The sequence below is a fragment of the Aedes albopictus genome, chromosome 2 (genome assembly GCF_035046485.1).
Source record: "Aedes albopictus strain Foshan chromosome 2, AalbF5, whole genome shotgun sequence".
Taxonomy (NCBI): domain Eukaryota; kingdom Metazoa; phylum Arthropoda; class Insecta; order Diptera; family Culicidae; genus Aedes; species Aedes albopictus.
Window position 1 is genome coordinate 313,374,189 of NC_085137.1, and position 21,763 is coordinate 313,395,951.

Consider the following 21,763-nt stretch of genomic DNA (forward strand, 5'->3'; position numbering starts at 1 on the left):
ATAATTTAACACATTTCTGTGTTTGATTTGGCCGACTATGGACTAGTCACAGCCGAAAAAAAAACCGAAAACTCACCTCTGAACCGCCCGACGGCGACGACGTGAACCAAGCGAGGGCGTTCCTATTAGAACCTACCTGTCCTGCATGATGCAAGCACATTTGGCCAGGATGGAAGGACCTTAGCAAACGACCGCCGACGATCGCTGCTAATTATTTACCTAAATAATGGAAGATCGGGCGAGGAAAGTGATTTCGGGAAGAGCTAAAATCGAAACCGAAAAGTGGGACGATACTTACCGAAATGAGGAGAACGGGACGAACAGAAGCATTAATCATCGTTCGCCGCGCGGCATTAATTACGGTGTCGGCGAGAGTAATTTTTACAAACAAAACATTAATATTTCCATTTCCATTTTTGTGATAAATGAAGTGTGGAACATACCGACACCTTTCCGCTAACGAAGGTGGAGAATTCGAAAGCAGCAGGTGCAAAGCTGGGGTTTGCATTGCTGTGAATTTGGTTGAGCAAAAATACTTATTCAAAGCAACATTAATGAAATTTATTTTAGCGAAATATTCAGTCAACCCTCGAGCGATCGCGCTGTTGTATTTTTTACAACACATTGAAAAAATCTCGCTTTTGTATTCGGCATTGGCGTGGTCCTAGTGGTGGTGGCCAACCGCGCGAGTTAAGGAAGCTTAACGCATTATCAATATGGGTTAATTGGAAATACATACCAATCAAACCCAAATCCCTTTTTGTTCTCCACATATAAATGCTAACCTTGAGTGTGTCGTGTGCACTATAACATAACTATAATGGGCTACAAAACGGTGAGTCTATAAGGAGAGCGTCCAACATAGCTCTGGACCTCACAAGTTCCTTCCTCATGCTTCCACGGGTCAACCGATGACAAAGGCCGCCAGCTAAGAACTGTGTGCTTAGCTGGTAGTGCAGCCTGGGCACTAATGTCCTTCTGACTTCAGCTAGATTGAGGAGATACGACCCGAGCGTTTGTTCACAAAGGAGGTGCGTCTCAATAGCGTCTGTTCTGGCATCCAGCGGCTGAGTAAAAAATGCTGCATCACGCCCAGCTAGATCCAAAGTGGTAGCCCCATCAGCGTGGTCGTCCCAGTGGTGGTTAAGACGCTAAAAACAGAACTGACACGATGGCTCTCCGGCGAGGCAGAAGTGATGGCGTAGGCCCAATAAGCCACCCGTAAAAATCCCCATAATGAATTGCATTGGAGAAAATACGACTGCATACAATCGGCAAAGACCCACGCGACGAAAAAAGGACAACGACTGGAAACTTGGAACATAGAATGTCAAGTCACTTGGTTTCGCATGATGTGATAGGATTATCTACGACGAATAACATCCCCACAACTTCGAAATCGTGCCGTTGCAAGAACTTTGTTAGAAAAGCGGACATCGAGCGGCTACCTTCTATACCAAAGAACAGGTAGAACTCAGTCTTCCGGAGGAAGAAGCGCCAGCAGGAAGAACAAGATCGCGAAGCGATGGCAGAGCTACATCGCGCTAAGTACACACGGAAGTTCTACGAGAAGCTGAGCCGCTCGCGCAGAAGCTTTGGGCCACAAGCCGGCATGTGTCGAGACAATCACGGGAATCTTCTCACGAGCGAGCGGTGGCGACAGCATTACGATGAGCACCTCAATGGCGACGTTGCAAGTAGCGAAGGTGGTGCGGTAACAGATCTAGAAGTACGTGCGCAGGACGAAAAAATTCCAGCCCCTAACCACCAAGAGATTGAGGAGGAGGTTGGCCGGTTGAAAAACAACAACGGCAATGATCCCAGCGAACAAAAAGGACTTGCGATTGGAAACTCGGTACGTGGAACTGCCGATCTCTCAACTTCATTGGGAGCACCCGCATACTCGCCGATCTACTGAAGGACCGCGGGTTCGGCATCGTAGCGCTGCAGGAGGTGTGTTGGACAGGATCCATGGTGCGAACGTTTAGAGGTAAGGCATCGTACACAAATTACGTAACGCTATAGGGGGAGGGGGGAGCCTAGCTTAGCGTTCAGGTATCAGTAGGTCGGCTCAAGAGGCACGTTCTCCTCCATTTGGGAAATTTGTGCCATCGCCATGAATACGAGCCTATTCATCATTTACCTGAGGGAGAGCGAAGGGAGGAATAAGGGATGGGATAGGGAAAGGGAAGGTAAGGTAATAGGGTCGATATAATCGCATAAGCGTACCACAACGGGTTCAAACAGCGCCCTGAAAAGGGCACTGTAGAAAACGCATAAAGCGTAAAGTAAGCCTATAGCTACTGGCCACAACGGGTTCAGAACAACAGAACATCCTGAAGATTCAGGCTTCTTAGGTCAGTTTCACTTAATCAAGTGTTTACCGAGTACTCGGAAACGCAGTTGCGTAAAAATTGGGTAGTTACATATCAAATGATTCAAAGTTCCACAGTCGGATTCTCAGCTAAGATATACAAATGAAGCAGCCTGTTGAGGCTTGTGATGGAAAAAATCATAAGTAGGAAAACCACATTGAGTTATCACAATTGCGTTTCTGCTACGAGATTCCTCAAAAGTCATGGCAAGACTCCCGCATGGGGGCATCCACAAACACTCAATTTCCTCATCACTGCTTGACGTAATGCCGAGAAGAGATGTTGGTTTTTGAGCATTTGGTAAATCCAATTGGAAATCATTGAAAGATAAATAGGACAATCCATGCGGCTTCCAATATGGAATCGAAAGGTTCGTGTTCAAAAGTATCCAGGAAATCCGAGAAAACACCCAAACAAAATTATTTTTGAATGAATGCGTTTCCGATATCGTAAACAATATTGTGTAAACAAATCACAGTGGACTTTTCATTTTGGTAAGCATGTTGGTTCCCATGGAGAGGCATGTTTGCTAGAAAAACATCACGGGTGTGATGCTCGACAAAGCGTGCTAATCATTTCAAAAGAAAGAGGTCAAATTGATAGATTCGATCTTCATACGAAGACATTATCCACTTACGGAATAAACTTGACAGTATAATCCCACCAAGATTTGGGAATGGCAAGGCTGCAAACAAGTAGTTTTATCAAAACATTTTGGGGCTCGAGGCATGACACGCAAGACTGTCATTTCAATTTTACTGAAAGTAGCAAACATCGGGTCAAACGCAAAATGCGAAACCATATTGGTGTTAATTAAAACATTACATCTACATAGAAATCCTCCCTACGAAAGTAAGGTTCTTGGACCAAGGCTGTTCTTTTATGCTGAAGATTGATCTGAGCTGTCATAACCATAGCCACTACCCAAACTAGGCACGATCAAACTCTTACAATCACAACAAATGAAAAAAGAGCAGCGATAACAACCAATTCGGTATCGATTAAAGAACGCCAGAGAAGAACATACACAGAGGACACTGTGAAGAACGCATAATGCGAAGAGCCATATAGGTTACAATTAAAACTAATAAACAACATACTAATAATCCCACCCTTATTGAGCCTCGCAGTTGAGGCTTAAGAAGGATAGCAGATTATCTCGGAGAAATACAAGGTCAACTGCACCATTTGCTCCGGTTAGCGCAGTAAGGGCAGAATACTGTGGAGGGCGCCCTAGTACTCCACAGGCTCCGTTTGTAGTTAGGTTTTTATTAGACCCCCCTAACCATTCATTCTTTGGCACGGTAAGCATAAAGCCGCATAACACCATGAATTAGGGGTCACCTGTTTAGTGGACTCTTACCACTGGATCAGGCGATCCGTAGTGTTATTCTTAGCCAATTGAGACAACCGCTACCGACACTACACAGCTATCTAGGCTGATCGGGAAAAGAAGTTAACATTGATGGTCAACTTCCAAACGAGCCCGAACAGCCCGCAAGCTTAGCGTTACGAGCCATACAAAATATTTTTGGTTTTCATACAAAAAGCGTTACATGGGGGACGGGGGGAGTCTGAAATCGCTGATTTTAGCGTTACGTAATTTGTGTACCATGCCTAATCATACCATCTACCAGAGCTGCGGCAACACACGCGAGCTGGGAACAGCTTTCTTCGTGATGGGTGATATGCAGAGGCGCGTGATCGGTTGGTGGCCGATCGACGAAAGAATGTGCAAGTTGAGGATCAAGGGCCGATTCTTCCACTTCAGCATAATAAACGTGCACAGCCCACACTCCGGAAGTACTGATGATGACAATGTTACCGAACGGTAACTTAGTGCTTATGGTGGGGGAATGTAGGGAAACGATTGTATAGTTACTCCAACGTTTGATTCGAAGAGTGGGCGTAGTGCGTATCGACTCAATGCGCGACGCGTTACGCCAACGCGCAATTAAGGGGTGGTGAATTTCCAGCAGCCACCTGAAGCATGCGGCGATGGAGGCGGAAAGACAGAGCGTTGAGAGAAAGCTGTCCGGTCAGAATACCACGACCACCGGACTGTGTGAAGCACCTCCGAGTCGGACGACACGCGGAGATCACGTGGGCAGTTATTTGGCCGAATCGCTACGGCCTGCCGGCCGCGCCGCTCCTCGGCCAATCGTTGATCACCTCGCCAAACCGCCGGATCGACCCCGGTTCCTGGTCGATCGTCCGATCACCTCCGCCTGGCACCTCAAGCCTGTCCCGCCCGGCACACGAAGATTTCACCAACGCGCCTTCGGGGAAACCTAGGACGAGATTCATCATCAAACCAAGCCACCAACACCCCCCCCCCCTTGGTGTTCATCTGGCCGCCTTCGGGGACCCTAACGACGGCCCTATTAGCATCAGCTGGACGCCCGCATCACCGGCGGCGCAGAAGAACGGCGCACTCCGGTCGCCTACCCTGTACCGCTCTACGGTAAACGTAAACCGGCCGGCGACACGATGGACGAGATCCGTGTTCCGTCGCTCCACCAGCCACTACGCGACGCCTTCTTCAGAAGTCAATAAATCTGTAAGTAATTCGAATCACTTTTTAGGTCAAACTCCACCGAAAACTTCCCCATCCGAAACGCCCTGGGACTCGGGAGTCAAAAGAGGCCTTGTGAGCCCACCCCGGAAGCAGCCATTGGCTGGACCAGCAGCTTGGGGCTTAGGCACGGCTCCTTCTGGGCCGGCGCAATCGACTCCCGGGGTCAAAAGTTGTTTCAACAAGGACGCATTTTACGCGCAGCTCGAACGCGAGTACGATCGCTGCCCAAGCCACGACGTCAAGATCATCATAGGAGATTTGATCGCTCTGGTAGGCCAGGAGGAGGAATTCAGACCGACGATTGGTAAGTTCAGCACCCACCAGCAGACGAACGAAAACGGCCTACGACTCATTGATTTCGCCGCCTCCAAAAATATGGCCAAACGTAGCACCTTTTTCCAACACAGCCTTACTTATCGTTACACCTGGAGATCACCACAGCAGACGGAATCTCAAATCGACCACGTTCTGATTGACGGACGGCACTTCTCCGACATTATCGACGTCAGGACCTATCGTGGCGCCAACATCGACTCCGACCACTATCTGGTGATGGTGAAACTGCGCCCAAAACTCTCCGTCATCAACAATGTACGGTACCGGCGACCGCCACGGTACAACCTAGAGCGACTGAAGCAACCGGATGTCGCCTCAGCATACGCGCAGAATCTCGAAGCCGCGTTGCCAGACGAGGGCGAGCTCGATGAGGGCCCTCTAGAGGACTGCTCGAGTACAGTGAAAGCAGTCATCAACGACGCAGCCGAGAGCACCATCGGGTACGTGGAACGGAATCGACGGAACGAATGGTTCGACGAAGAGTGCAGAACGGTTTTGGAGGAGAAGAACGCAGCGAGGGCGGTAATGCTGCAGCAAGGGACTCGACAGAACGTGGAACGTTACAAACAGAAGCGGAAACAGCACACCCGCCTTTTTCGGGAGAAAAAGCGCCGCCTGGAAGAAGCGGAGTGTGAAGAAATGGAACTGCTGAGCCGTTCCCAAGAAACACGGAACTTCTATCAGAAGCTCAACGCATCCCGCAACGGCTTCGTGCCACGAGCCGAAATATGCAGGGATAAAGACGGAGGCGTCTTGACGGACGGACGTCAGGTGATCGAAAGGTGGAAGCAGCGCTTCGATCAGCACCTGAACGGCGTGGAGAACGTAGGCACGGGAGCCCACGGCAGCGGAAAAATCGTCGACGCCAATGCAGCGGAGGACGGAAATGAACCAACTCCCACGCTGTGGGAAGTTAAGGATGCCATTCACCAGCTCAAAACCAACAAAGCAGCTGGTAAAGATGGTATCGCAGCTGAACTCATCAAGATGGGCCCAGAAAAGTTGGCCACCTGTCTGCATCAGGATCTGGGAAACCGAACAGCTACCGGAGGAGTGGAAGGAAAGGGTAATCTGTCCCATTCACAAGAAAGGCGAGCATTTGGAATGTGAGAATTTCAGGGCGATCACTATTTTGAATGCTGCTTACAAAGTGCTATCCCAGATCATCTTCCGTCGTCTGTCACCTAAAACGAATGAGTTCGTGGGAAGTTATCAAGCCGGCTTCATCGATGGCTGGTCGACAACGGACCAGATCTTTACCGTACGGCAAATCCTCCAGAAATGCCGTGAATACCAGGTCCCAACGCATCACCTGTTCATCGACTTCAAAGCGGCATACGACAGTACCCAAGTAACCAAAAGTTCAGATAAAAGGGTACTTCATAAGCTAAGCAGCTTGTTCGAGGTTGCTCATTAGCCTTCTAAGCAGCTTCATTTTTAAGTAATTTTGGAACTTGAAAGTTCACATAAGCATGCTGGATAGCCTTCTAAGCAGCTTCTGACAGAACTTTGACAAAATCCATGCAGAAACAAAAATGTGTTTTTCAGAATCACAACCCTGTTGGTGGGTTTGTGATTCATGTCTTTAAATTGCTTCTGATAATTATATTTTCACACATGTCGCTGCTATGTAGATTGAACTGGATCCTCCTGCGTCGACTTACCGCTGCGCTGCTGAAATCACTCGACAAAGTAAAGCTAACTTCACTACTGTACAAATGTGCAAAACTAGTTGCCGACAGAAAATCGATTCAAGTCAGATTTTACCTGCTGTCCACTCAATCGCAACTGCAGTACTGTGGTAGAGCGCAGGGTTCTCACGCAGCGACTATCTGTTCGAATCCGATTGGACGGCAATTTTTTTTTGCTCAAGCCTAGTATTCATTGATTTGATAAATTCATATTTGTCTTTCGTGAATGCTTAAACAGTTGTTTTCTGTAAAAGAAATAAATTTAATCTTCATTGAAACACAATGCTACTTAACTGAACTTCTACGAACTTGAAAGTTCCGACAAAGTTCCAAGTAGCATCTTAAGCAGCTTTAAAGTTCCGCGACGTTCAGATAAAGTTCCGCATGGAACTTTCTGGCTGCTTAAGAGGCTAACAATGAGCCTTGCCGGAACTTGTGACCGAAGTTCCAGCAAGGCTCATCGTTAGCCTCTTAAGCAGCCAGAAAGTTCCATTTGGAACTTTATCTGAACTTCGCGGAACTTGAAAGTGCATTTTGTCATGGGAAGCGGAACTTTTGGTTACTTGGGTATCGACCGCGCAGAGCTATGGAGAATCATGGACGATAAAGGCTTTCCTGGGAAGCTGACTAGACTGATTAAGGCTTTTTACGGCATCATCAGCATCGGCAGCCATGTTGGATATGTGGCTCGAAATTTCAAAGTGATAATTCTCGGCCACTAAAGCGAATAGTCGTATGAAAAAGTATCATCCTATTTGCTCACTCGTAGTGATTGCGATGATACTTTTTCTGCTGCGTGGCTGCAAGATTGACAGTTTTTTATCTTTTCAAAAACGCGAGGCAAACAATCATTGAAAAGCAAATAGTCAATGATTCGTATGAGAGCTTGGTGATGCATCATGACACCTTAAAGCAACGATGGACGGTGTGTAAAACTGCGTAAGGGTTTCGGGTGAACTATCCAGTTCATTCGAATCTCGCCGGGGACTGTGACAAGGTGATGGGCTATCATGCCTACTCTTCAACATCTCTCTGGAAGGTGTGATGCGACGAGCCGGGCTCAACAGCCGAGGAACGATTTTCACAAGATCCGGTCAATTTGTGTGCTTTGCGGACGACATGGACATTATCGCTAGAACATTTGGAACGGTGGCAGAGCTGTACATCCGCCTGAAACGCGAAGCAGCAAAGGTCGGACTGGTGGTGAATGCCTCAAAAACAAAGTACATGCTGGTAGGCGGAACCGAACACGATCGGATCCGTCTGGGTAGTAATGTTACGATAGACGGGGATACTTTCGAGGTGGTGGAGGAATTCGTCTACCTCGGATCCTTACTGACGGCTGACAACAACGTGAGCCGTGAAATTCGGAGGCGCATCATCAGCGGAAGTCGGGCCTACTACGGGCTCCAGAAGAAACTGCGGTCGAAAAAGATTCACCCACGCACCGAATGCACCATGTACAAAACGCTAATAAGACCGGTGATCCTCTACAGGCACGAGACATGGACCATGCTCGAGGAGGACCTACAAGCACTCGGAGTTTTCGAGCGACGCGTGCTAAGAACGATCTTCGGCGGTGTGCAGGAGAACGGTGTGTGGCGGAGAAGGATGAACCACGAGCTCGCTGCACGTTACGGCGAACCCATCATCCAGAAGGTGGCCAAAGCCGGAAGGATAGGGTGGGCAGGGCATGTTGCAAGAATGCCGGACAACAACCCTACAAAGCTGGTGTTTGCAACTGATCCGGTTAGCACAAGAAAGCGTGGAGCGCAGAGAGCACGATGGGCGGACCAGGTGGAGCGTGACTTGGCGAGCATTGGGCGCGACCGAGGATGGAGAGCGGCAGCCACAAACCGAGTATTGTGGCGTACTATTGTTGATTATGTCTTGTCTTAATGATGTTGAACAAATAAATGTATGTATGTAGTAGGTAACTTTGTTGTAAATGGAGTCAAAAACTAGATAGTTTGCAAGAGCCTCTCTGCAAGAGGAAGAATAAGCAGGCTGACCAAAATCTAAGGTTTATTCAACTCTCATAACTGTGCATGGCTATACGGGCCCATATAGCCGAGGCGGTAAACGCACGGGTATTCAGCATGACCATGCTGAGGGTGACGGGTTCGATTCCCGGTCGGTCCAGGATCTTTTCGTAAAGGAAATTTCCTTGACTTCCTTGGGCATAGAGTATCTTCGTGCCTGCCACACGATATACGCATGGAAAATGGTCATTGGCAGAGGAAGCTGTCAGTTAACAACTGTGGAAGTGCTCATAGAACACTAAGCTGAGAAGCAGGCTTTGTCCCAATGAGGACGTTACGCCAAGAAGAAGAAGAAGAACTGTGCATGGACAAAAGTCTATGAGAGTTTGAGATACTTAGTTAAAACATGAATCTATGTATGGTGCGGGACCTTTTGGGTAGGGGTCCTATTTAAGATACTTTCAGCTTATAACTCAGTCAATTTCATATCAATTGTAATTTGTTGTATACGGCGAGATACATAGGGTATCGCGCCACTTGGGCGGTGGCTTCTATATTCGTCTATTTACCACTATAACTCAGTCAATTTTGAACCAATTGACTTGAAATGTTGTACACGGATAGATACTATACCTATCACACCACATTCCAACAGTTGTGTCAATTGGTTCAAATTTGACTGAGTTATAGTGGAAAACAGACGAATATAGAAGCCACCGCCCAAGTGGCGCGATTCCCTATCAACAAAAGTTCAAATCAATAGATATTGAATTAGCTGAGTTATAACGGAAATTTTCCAAAATAGTACCGCACCCTAGATCATCAGAATTTCGATGTATTCTTGAGGCTTTTACCTTACTTTCTACTAGTCCATACTAATAACGGACAGGGTGTATCAATACTGTCAGAAATCTCAATATCGCCAAAAAGCAGCAAACACAAAAGTGCAAGTGATCTTGTCTTTTCACCTCAAGAACGAACAAAAAAAAACGGTCGATCGGCGTGCTTTTGGTCAGCACATTTGGTACCCGCCGAGATAAGATTTGATGTTTGCAGCCTCCCGAAAATTGCTACCCCGCGGTTATTTATCGAAGAGTTATCATTAAAATGTGCTGCCGTTGTTGCAGTGCGCTGCCTGCTCCTGCAACGCGCCGGATGGTGCTGATGATTGGTCGTGTGGTGCGCGTCGTCGTCGGCACAAAAGGCGCAAAGTCTTATTTCGCGCACATTTTGATAGTGCGCCCCGTGAAGATGCAAACGACATTCCATGCGGACGACGCTGATATGGGCGTTTTGGGTGCAAAGATGCAGCTTTTAGCTGTGGTCACTCCGTGCCGTGCCGCCGTCGCCGTTCGGCGTTGGTGATGATGATGATGATGACAACGCAGATGATGATGGACGTCATGCTGGGAGACAGTTTTTATGCGAGATATTTCGCGGGGTATCGCGATTTGATAGCGGTGTTGGCAACTTTGCACTCAAACGTGGGATTCAGAGCTTCGGGCAATTGCACAGTGTGGTAGCACTCTTGATGAAAGGGTCAAAATGGCCTTTAATTTGTTTAAAGCATGTCCGCGTCTCTTTTGTTCCCATGACATATTTCAACACAAGATAAAATATTAGATTAAATCCTGTATCCGCAATAATCGGGGCAAAGAAATACAGATGTAGATCTGCAATAGATTGTAAAAATTGGCTTAAAAATTGATTAAAAGCTCTCTGGAGTGAGTTCATTATTTGTGCCAAATTTCATAAAGATCGGTGCAATACTTTAACTGCAGCTCAAATACAAAACGAGGTACATTCAGGCGTTTTTAACAATCATGGCCAGCATGACAGATGCTTTTTTTTCGCTACTGTCCATTTCAGTACAGTATGATGAAATTTTGTAAGCATTTTAACATCTAACAGATCATGACTATGCTGCCGTAATTCTGCAAAGTGACGTAAGCGCCATTCAAAATTTCGATATTTTCGGGTATATTATATATAATATCTGGGGAAAGAATAACTCTATGGTATTCCTGCTGTATTATAATGCAAGATCTAGTCGTAATCTATCATCTATGGAGAGACACTTAGAGGATAAGTAAGAGTTTTATGCATCATAACTAAAAAATGGACCAAAACTATCAATGTCGCTTACGTCACTTTGCAGAATTGCGGCAGTATGATCTTTTTGCCTGTCTAGGGATAGTAGTATTCATCTAAGTACTATTTCTGTTCAAGACCAAGACGTCAAGCAAGAAGAACGTCGTTGTGATTGTGTTGTTCAACAATGGCCCTCTGTTAACATGTAAAGCAATAACATCAAAAATAAAGTCTTAATTTTTGACTGAAATTGCCATGGGTATAACTTTCTCCACAGACATCGGATCGCCCTGCAGTCTTCGAAGAAGTTCTTCGACACATCCTGGGCTAAACTTTCCCACCATCGGTTACATGGTACAGGATAAATTTGAGCAACTTTCAAGAAAAATACGAGAAAATATGTTTGCTCATGTAAAATCCATTGGCGTATCTAGAGAGCGGCCTGGGCGGCCATCATAGATGGACTCTTTAGGAAATTATGAACTCTTGGAAGTATTTCCGGAGAACTCTCAAATAATGGAACAATCCTGGAATTCACCTGAAACGAATAGCTGCAATGTATTCAAAAAAAAATGTCTAGAGGAATTTAAGAAGGAAGTCCTAGAGGAATCCGTGGTGCAATTTCTTGAAAAATTCCGGGAGGAAACCCTGGGAAAACTCCGTGTTTACGGTGTAATGGAAACCGAGTTCAACCCTGGCAGCGAGGGTTGCGGCAAGAGAGGGATTCTCATGAACAGGAATTTAACCTATCATTCATACACCATGTCATTGATCCATTGTCATTAGTATTCTTTCATTCGCAATAAAAGTTAGTTTAGAGCAGACATCTTGGTTTGCGAGAGTTTTTATTTGATTTCGGTCGCGAATATTCGGAAAACTCCGGTTTCGCGGTACAAAACTTCGCGTTAGTTCTCGTTCGTCGTGCTTTGTCCACTTCCGCATCAATTCCGGTCGAAAACATATTGGTCCTTCGTTACCGGATCGCGCGAATCGGCGACAATGGACGAACTCGTCAGAAAAAGGAACGTGGCCTTCGAGAGGCTGAAGAGAGTTCATGCAAGTGTGAAGCACCTAGCGGAGCGAGAAACACAGGCGTTCGAAGTTCACGATCGGCTCCGGAAATTAGCCGATATGGAGGAAAATTTCGACAGGATTCAGGCTGAAATCGAGGAAGCGGTCCCGCCGGAGGAGCTTTCGTCGGTGCTCAGCGTTCGTTCGGACTACGAACAACTCTTCTACATAACGAAGGGGATGGTCACGAAGTGCCTGCAAGTGCCGGACGAATCCGTCGGTGCCAACAGCGAGAGAACAGTTGTGGAGTCCAAGAGCGAGCTGAAGGAGGCGGTTCGTGTACTGCTCGAAACGCAACGAACCCTCCTTTCCAGCCAGGCTGTTGCTTCAACCAACATGGAAGAGTTGACCGAGCAGATTCGTCTCCAGAAAATAGAGCCCATGGATACGCAGGTGCCGTCGTACAGTTTGCCCGTGTTCAGAGGTGACAGGAAGCAGTGGGCTTCTTTCAAAGACCTCTTCCTCAGCGGCGTCAACAGTAAGAACCTGACCAGCGCATTGAAGTTGCAAATACTGATGTCCCACCTGGAAGGCGACGCTAAAAGCCTGGTCAGCAGTTACTCGATCACGGACGCAAACTATACACAGGTATGGGATACACTCGTCGAACACTTCGACAAGCCGAAGTTCACGGTTGCCGCCTTGGTTCAGGAGTTCTGCGAACAGCCAGCGATAAAGGGTTCGAATCTCGCCAGCCTGCGTAAGCTGGTGACTACATCGGATGAGGTGATTCGTCAACTCAGCGCTTTGGGGCCGGAATTCGAAACTAGAGATCCTTGGTTGAACTACATCGTTCTGAAGAAGCTGGACGATGGCCTCCGGTCTCAGTGGTCGCAGCACATCGTGGACAACGACGACCCGACGTTCGACGACCTGCTCAAGTTTTTGAAACGGAAGTGTGAAGCATTGGAGACCTGCGCAGCGTTCGGTGGAAAACCCCTGGATTATGTCGTCAAGAAGGAGTTCAGTCGCGATGAACGGAAGCAGAACACAGTGAAGAAGGAAATCAAATCTTTCAACGCAGTGCAGCATCAATCGTGTCCAGTTTGTGCTGCTAGCCACAGGATTTATGATTGCACCGTCTTCAAGGAGTCTTCGGTAAGTGAACGGCGAGAGCGAGTGCAGCAAGCAAGACTTTGTTTTAACTGCTTGAGGCCAAACCATTGCGCAAAATCCTGCCCATCGAAGTCGGTATGCCGCACGCCAAACTGTCAGCAACGTCACCACACGATGCTGTGCAAAGCAAGCTGCGAGACGCCGACAATGACAGCACCGACACCACCGGAGAAAGCGTCGCCGTCGTCGTCGCCATCGCCGTTGCCAACACAGAAATCGGATTCTGTAGCAGCCGACGCCAAACCAGCAGCGTCCTGCACAACGAATGTAAACAACAGCTCTTCGGTTGTCATCGGATTACTACCGACGGCTTTGGTAAGAGTAAAGCGAGCTGACGGTCAGTGGAAGGAAGTGAGAGTGATGATCGATAGCGGTTCCCAAGCCTCCCTCATCACGGAGAATTGCGTGACCAGCATCGGACTGCAACGAAGCAACGCTAATTTGGTCGTCACCGGAATCGCAAGCTGCTCGTCGGAAACCACCAGAGGAGCCGTACAATTGGAAATTTCGTCTCGATTCTGCTACAGCCCTGTAGTGAAGGTGAATGCGTATGTGCTCTCCAAGTTTCCACAAATCGTACCAAACCAACGACTGGATCGTGAACGTCTGAAATGTTTGGAGCCGTTGCAGCTAGCGGATCCAGATTTTGACAAGCCCGGAAAGATCGATGTTATCCTTGGAGCTGATGTTTTCTTGGCAATTTTGGAGGACGGCAAGGTGAAAGACGACGCGGGACTTCCTGTAGCGATCAACTCTACGTTCGGATGGATCGTCGCCGGTCAAGTTTTCGATGCCAGCGAAGTCAACTGCAACACGGCCATTGTCAGTCTCAGCATGGACATGGACATCGACAAGTCCCTCCGGAAGTTTTGGGAAGTGGAGGAGGTCAACCAACCGAAGCCGTTGACACAAGAGGAGCAGCAAGCAGTGAATATCTTCAACACCACACACCAACGAGATGAATCCGGCAGATTCACAGTACGCCTACCGTTCGATGCAGACAAGCCGGCGTTGGGTGAATCTCTGCCAGCGGCAGTTCAGCGATTGAAGGCTATGGAAAGAAGATTTGCAAGAGATCCTGAATTCAAGCGAATGTATGGCGATTTCATGGCCGAGTACTTGAACCTTGGCCACATGGAGCGTATTCCAGACGACGAGGTGAACGTTGCACCCGAGAAATGCTTCTACCTCCCACATCACGGTGTCATGCGGCAGGAAAGCGTCACCACCAAGTTGCGAGTCGTTTTCGACGGCTCTTGTCGATCGTCGACTGGAATATCGTTGAATGAGAAGCTGCTGATCGGACCCAACGTCACTGAGGACCTGCCTGTCGTGCCGACCCGTTTTCGAAGTTACGCTTTCGCCTTCATGGCGGACGCGGAAAAAATGTACAGGCAGGTAAGGATACATCGAGACGACGTCGACTACCAGCGTATCGTATGGAGAGCGGACCCCGATAAGCCCATCGAATACTACCGATTGCTGACAGTAACATACGGGACTTCTTGTGCGCCGTTTCTAGCCATCGAGTCGTTGCGACAAGCGGCCCGTGATTCTCGTACGCAGTATCCAAATGCAGCAAATCGTGTGCTGAAAAACTTTTATGTAGACGATTTTCTCTCTGGCGCTGCCACATTGGAGGACGCACTCGAATTGAAGGAGGACATCGATCAGGTTACATCGGGTGCAGGTTTTTAATCTCCGAAAATGGTCGGCAAACGATCCACGGCTGTTGGAGGAGAATGCAAGCGATGCCGAAGCGTCAGTTCCTGTGCATCTTCATCCAGAAGCGGATTCCGTGAAAGCACTGGGCATACACTGGTACCCAGTCACCGACTCGTTTGGGTACCGGGTGAATTTTGACATCGACAAGCCAAACACGAAGCGCCAACTCCTATCGGATTCAGCCCGACTTTTCGATCCTTTGGGTTGGATCTCGCCGATAATTGTTCGCATCAAGATCCTGTACCAAACACTGTGGCTGCAGGACTTGCAATGGGATGATCCGTTGCCGGCTGCGATCAATCAGGAATGGAACAAAATCAAGACAAGCTTGGCATCAATCGAGGATATCCGGATTCCAAGATGGATCGTGAATCATCTGGGAGCAGTGCAGCTGCACGGCTTCGCCGACGCGTCAGAGTCGGCCTATGCAGCAGTCGTCTACGCTAGATCCAAGGACAGGGACAATGTATGCATTTCGCTGGTCGCAAGCAAAACCAAGGTGGCTCCAATCCAGCAAGTGTCACTTCCCCGGCTCGAGTTGAATGCAGCCGCCCTTCTTGTGGAGCTTATGAAACAGATTCTCGAATCGTTGGACCACTTGGATGTGACATGCTACGCGTGGACGGATTCTACTGTTGTGCTTGGGTGGCTGGCATCCCATCCGAAGAAATGGAAGACTTTCGTGGCAAATCGGACCTCAGCGATTTTGGATTTCTTGCCACGAAGTTCCTGGCACCACATTTAATCAAGCGAAAATCCGGCGGATTGTGCATCTCGAGGTGTGCTGCCAACGGAGCTGGTTGACCACAAGCTGTGGTGGACCGGCCCATCTCTCCTGTACAGCACAGAGGACACCTGGAAAGAAAGCGCTGAATCGATCCCATTTGAAGAAGACGTGACGGAGCAACGGAAGGTGGTCGCTGCAGCTACGGTTGCGACGAAACCTGAATCGAACTACGAAGTTGAAGAGTATCTCCTGAAACGAAACGGGTTACTGAAGGTTTCTCAACGAGTGTTGGCGTGGGTCACCAGATTCAAGGCCAACTTACTATCGAAGCTGCGTGGCACCGAAAAGACTTCTGGACAACTGAAGGCAGTGGAAGTGTATGAAGCCAATCTACAATTGGCTCGATTCGCTCAGCGTGAGGTGTTTGGCGAGGACATGAAGCATCTTCGAAAGGGTCTACCACTTTCAGCAAAGAGCCAAATCAAGTCGCTTTTCCCGTTCATCGATGGGGATGGAACATTGCGTGTCGGGGGAAGGCTGCAAAACTCGGAGCTAGCATTCAACTTGAAGCATCCAGTTATTCTTCCCAAGTCGCATCGCTACACACACCTGTTGATATCGTTGTTGCACCAACAAAATCTGCACGCTGGTCCTACTTTGCTCATCGCGACGCTGAACCAATTCTACTGGGTGATCGGCTGCCAATCAGTGGTGCGGTCGGTGGTAAACAGCTGCGTACGCTGTGCACGCTGGAAGGCCAAAACAGCAAGTCAACTGATGGGGAGTTTGCCTGCGGTGCGAACTACTAGTGGCCGAGCTTTCGAAAACGTCGGCGTTGATTATGCTGGACCTGTCATAATAAAAGCCAGCCTACTGCGATCCGTTAAAACCGTGAAGAGCTACATAGCAGTTTTTGTATGCCTCGCAACAAAAGCTGTTCATCTGGAGGCTGCCACAGATTTATCAGCAAACACGTTCATCGCAGCTTTGAAACGTTTCTGTGCCCGACGTGGTTTGCCCAATCAACTGTGGTCAGATAATGGCACAAATTTTGTTGGCGCCGATCGCCAACTCAAGGAACTTCTGGCTTCAGCAACGTTTAACTCCGAAGTGAATCAGCACCTGAACAATTTGGGAATACAGTGGAACTTTATTACGCCGTCCGCCCCCCACATGGGCGGCATTTGGGAAGGAGCAGTAAAAAGCATGAAGAAACACCTGCGCGTCGTGCTGGGAACCGCCGTGTTGAACTTCGAGGAACTGTCAACTCTATTGACGCAGATTGAAGCATGCTTGAATTCACGGCCGCTGTGCGCCCTTTCCAGCTCCGTGGATTCGTGTGAAGCCTTAACACCAGGACACTTTATCATCGGACAGCCACTGAAGCTGGTGCCAGAACCAGGTGTATCCGATGTACCAACGAATCGCCTCGACAGATATCGTCAGCTACGGAAGTTGACCGAAGACTTTTGGGAACGCTTCAGGACGGAGTATATTGCAACGCTTCAACCCAGGACAAAATGGCAGAAGATCGGAGATAACCTGAGGATTGGAGATCTTGTTCTGGTTAAGAATGATAATACGCCACCGGCCCATTGGGAACTTGCTCGGGTGGTAGCTACTCATCCGGATCGGAGCGGTATCGTTCGGAACGTGAGCCTGCAGCGAGGCGAAACCATCTATCAAAGACCCATCCATAAGCTGGTAGTTCTTCCTACTGATTGAGGCATACGCCTCAAGGCCGGGAGGATGTTTACGGTGTAATGGAAACCGAGTTCAACCCTGGCAGCGAGGGTTGCGGCAAGAGAGGGATTCTCATGAACAGGAATTTAACCTATCATTCATACACCATGTCATTGATCCATTGTCATTAGTATTCTTTCATTCGCAATAAAAGTTAGTTTAGAGCAGACATCTTGGTTTGCGAGAGTTTTTATTTGATTTCGGTCACGAATATTCGGAAAACTCCGGTTTCGCGGTACAAAACTTCGCGTTAGTTCTCGTTCGTCGTGCTTTGTCCACTTCCGCATCAATTCCGGTCGAAAACACTCCGAAAGAGTCTTCTCTCGGTGAATTCCTGGAGAAATGTCTGAAAGCGCTTCTAGCATGCAAATACTTTATGTTTGAAGTAGGTAACAGTGACTGTGAAAGAATCACAGCATATATTCCAGAAAGAATCTCAGAACGGATTTCTGAAGAAACTATTTTACAGGAGCTGCAGAGGGGTATTCTTGAAGGAATTCATGGATGGATTCCAGAATAAATCTGTGGAAACTCCTTAAAAATTTCTCGGAGATAATTGTAAAAGAATTTTTAATGACTTCTTGGGGAATTTTCTGGCTCCAGCATCCCTCTAAAATTATCTTAAAGAATTCCACAAAATCGCTAGAGGAACTCCTCTAGAAATCCTTCAAGTAATAAAAACATCAGGAAATCCTGAAATCTTGGGTGAATCCCTGGAGAAGATAATGGACGAATTTCTGAAATTTCGCCAACAGTTGAAACATACGCGCAAAGGCAAAATGTACACCTCAACTTTAGCTGAAATTCCGTAAACATAGATTCTCTCCGGAAGCTTATCTCCTTCAACAAAAAATTTACTGAGTAAGTTGAAATCAATTCCTTGTTGTTCATTATTTTGATTCTTTCTACCTTCTAAATTCTGGACGAATTCCAGGAGCAAGGCATTCTTGGAGAAACCGCTGAAAGAATTCCGCGAAATCCCTGAAGCAACTCCTTCAGGAATCGCTGGAGGAAATTCTGGAGGAACTTCTGGACAAATTCTTGACGGAACCCCTGGAGAAATTCCTGGAGGAATTTCTGAAACAATATTTTGAGGATTTCCTGGAGGCATCCTTGGAGAAATTCCTAGACGAATTCCTGGAGCAATTCCTGGATAAATTCCTAGATAAATTCCTAGTGAAATCTCTAGAGGAACTCTGGGAGGGACCTCTGGCAGAATTCCAGAGCAATCGCTAGATGAATTCCTGGAGAAATCTCTGGAGGAATTGCTGGATAAATTCGTGGCGGAATTCCTAAAATTTCTGTAGGAATACCCGAAGGAAACCCTGGAAGAATCCCTGGAGGAATTCCAGGAGAAATGCCTGGCGTACTACCTGAAGAAATTCCTGGATGAATTCCTGCAGCAAACCCTGGAAGAAATCCTGAAGGAATCCCTGGATGAATTCCTGGAGGATTCCCTACAGGAAATCTAGGAGGAATCCCTGGCAAATTTCTGAAGAAACTTCTTGAGAAATTCTTGGAGGAATCCTTAAAGAAAGTTCTGAAGAAATTATGGAAGAATTCCTAGAGGAATTCTTGGAAAAATGCCTGAGGAATCCCTTGAGAAATTTCTGGAGGAATTCTTAGAGAAATTTCTGTGGAAATTCCTGGAAGAATTCCTGGGAGAATGCATGGAAAAATCCCTGTAGGAATTTCTCGAGGAATCTCTGAAGCAATGCATGGGGGAATGCATGGAGGAACTGGAGAAATTCCTAGAGAAATTATTTGAGAAATCCTTGAAGCAACTCCTAGAGAAATCGCTGGAGGAACTTCTTGACAAATTCTTGGCGGAAACCCTGGAGGAATTTCCGACAGAATAATTTGGAGAAGGAATAATCCTTGGAGAAATTTTGGATGAATGCCTGGAGCAATCCCTGGATAAATTCCGAAATGAACTCCTGGTGTAATCTCTAGAGGAACTTTGGGAGGGACCTCTGGTAGAAACCCTCTGGTTAAACCCTCTGAAGAAATTCATGGAAGAATTTCTTTTCTGGGGAAATTCTTGGAAAAATCCCTGAAAGAATTCCAGAGGGAATATCAGGACAATTTCCTGGCAGAATCCCAGGAGGAATTCCTGGAGAAATCCCTAGAGAAATCCTTGGAGAAATTGGAACTATCCCTGGAAGAATTACTGGAGAAATCTCTAGAGAAATTCTGGGAGAAATCCCTGGAAAAGTTTCTGAAGAAGTTTCTAGAGAAATTCCTACACGGGTAAAAATCTGGAACCCGAAACCGACGATAAATGTGTGTTTTTATGTTATGGATATACACCATAAAAAATCGGCATGATATAATGACGAGTTTTGCCGTGACATAGCATCGACGCCACATTTATTATGTTTAGTACAAATAATTGTAAATTTGCCCAGAGGAATTCTAGGAGGAATCTCTGGAGAAATTTCTAAAAAAAATCCAAAATATATTCCCTAGAGGTTTTTGCATAGGAATTTATGGAGGAATTCCAAGAGGAATTCTTGGAAAAATTCCAAGAGGAATTCTTGGAAAAAATCCAAGAGAAATCCCTGGAAAAAAATCAGGAGTAATCCCTGAATAAATTCCTAAAATAATTTCTGAAGAAAGAGGATTACCCGAAGAAATTCCTTGAGGAATTTCTTAGGGAATTTCCAAAGGAATTCCTGGATCAGTTCCTAAATAAATTTCTGCAGAAACTCCTGCAGAAATACTTGGGGTAATTCCTGGAGGAGATCCTGGAGCAATTCCTGGATGTAATCATGGAGGAATGCCTGGAGGAGTACCTGGACCCAAGTAGCACCTGCAACTAAAATGGAAATGATCATCGTTGCAAACATGTTGCAACTGAGTTTTCGTAAAACAAACAAAATTAAAACCTATTAAAATCCTGTTGTTAATGCCAAACTGAGGTGTAACAGTTTTATAACAACTAGCAAAATGAAAACAAACGTCATCATTAGTCGAAACTTGCGAAACCAATTTGTAACTGAAGTATAATCTGATTGTTTCAACGAATCTTAGTTACAGCCGTTTACAAACCAAATCAATCAAAACATTGATTCTGATTGTTATAAACATGTTGCACCTGGAACTTATTTAGAACATAACGAACAATTTTGACAGGAGAGATAGAAGTTCCAAAATGTGCTGCAAAATGTTTTTGTGATCACGAAAAATATAAAATGCACTACAAAAAACCAAAATGTTTTAAAAATAACGAAATCATGTACAAATAAAATGTAACCTTTTCTTCATAAATTTATCGACATATTCTAAATTTCATGTATATATGAGGTTTGAGAAATCTAACGTAACGTACAAAAATATTAGGAATTTCCCACGAGAAATTTTACAATGGGTTTGCATTTTTTACAAAAAATGTGAAACTTTCGGTACCTACGTAATAAATGGACAGTCTCTTGTTGACGTAAATGGGAAGTGCACGTCCAAGTGTCTGCTTTTTTGGTTATTTATGTTCTACACGGAAAATTCAAACTACCTTTTTTTGGGTCGATTTTACCCTAAAATGAGGATATCAAATTGATTAGTTACCCAAAATTAGGTTGTTTTCCTCTCTCCCCCACAGATGTTGTCGTAAATAAACAGAGATGCGTCTATCCAACGGGAGTTCTTGAGGCTAATAAGCCAATTTAAGGTAAATGTAGATTTACCTAAATTTGGGTTGAATTTACCTACTCTTGGGTATATTTTTAGTTGGAGGTAAAGGCAATTTACCTTGCGTGAGTTTAATCGATTCACTCAAATGTTGACTTATTGGGCCGAACCATAGGACTGCGTCAGAAGAATCCAATTTTTGGTAGTTTGGCGGTTTCGTGTACCTCATGCAGCATTGTTGTACTTTGTCAATACGAATTTCCATAGACATGATTCAGCAAATATGTAGTATCTTTCTAAATTCTAAAATTAATTTTCAGCATTTTATGGATGCAGCAAATAAGCTGCTGAAATGCACTCCGCCAAAGCAATATGGCGAGTTAATTTTTACCACAAATGCCTAAATTCTCACTCGCAAAATGATAGATAGACTGAGGCGCGTTGAGAATACGGAGCTAAAATGCGTAACTTACCGATAAATTTGGAACGGCACACAAATTGACGTTCTCGGTCAGCCTTATTTTCGGTATATTTATGCACACAATTTGTTAATCACATGAACGAAAATGTGTATGCATAACAACTGGCAGTGACGAATGTGGTGACTAGCTGAATAGTTGTCGAATTGGTCACAATTTTTTAAGTCGACTATAAGTTGTATCTTGGTTATAATTCGATTGCGTATTAAAACCGTTTATATC

The 21,763-nt window shown here is 46.2% G+C and overlaps 1 protein-coding gene across 1 annotated transcript; it reads left to right on the forward strand.

Moving 5' to 3' along the window:
* The first annotated feature begins 12,052 nt into the window (after positions 1 to 12,052).
* On the forward strand, positions 12,053 to 17,417 carry LOC134286679 (uncharacterized). Its single transcript, XM_062848330.1, has 3 exons — positions 12,053 to 14,930; positions 15,028 to 15,610; positions 15,716 to 17,417. Exons 1-3 carry the CDS (start codon positions 12,053 to 12,055, stop codon positions 17,415 to 17,417), a joined length of 5,163 nt encoding a protein of 1,720 aa, XP_062704314.1.
* The last annotated feature ends 4,346 nt before the right edge of the window (positions 17,418 to 21,763 follow it).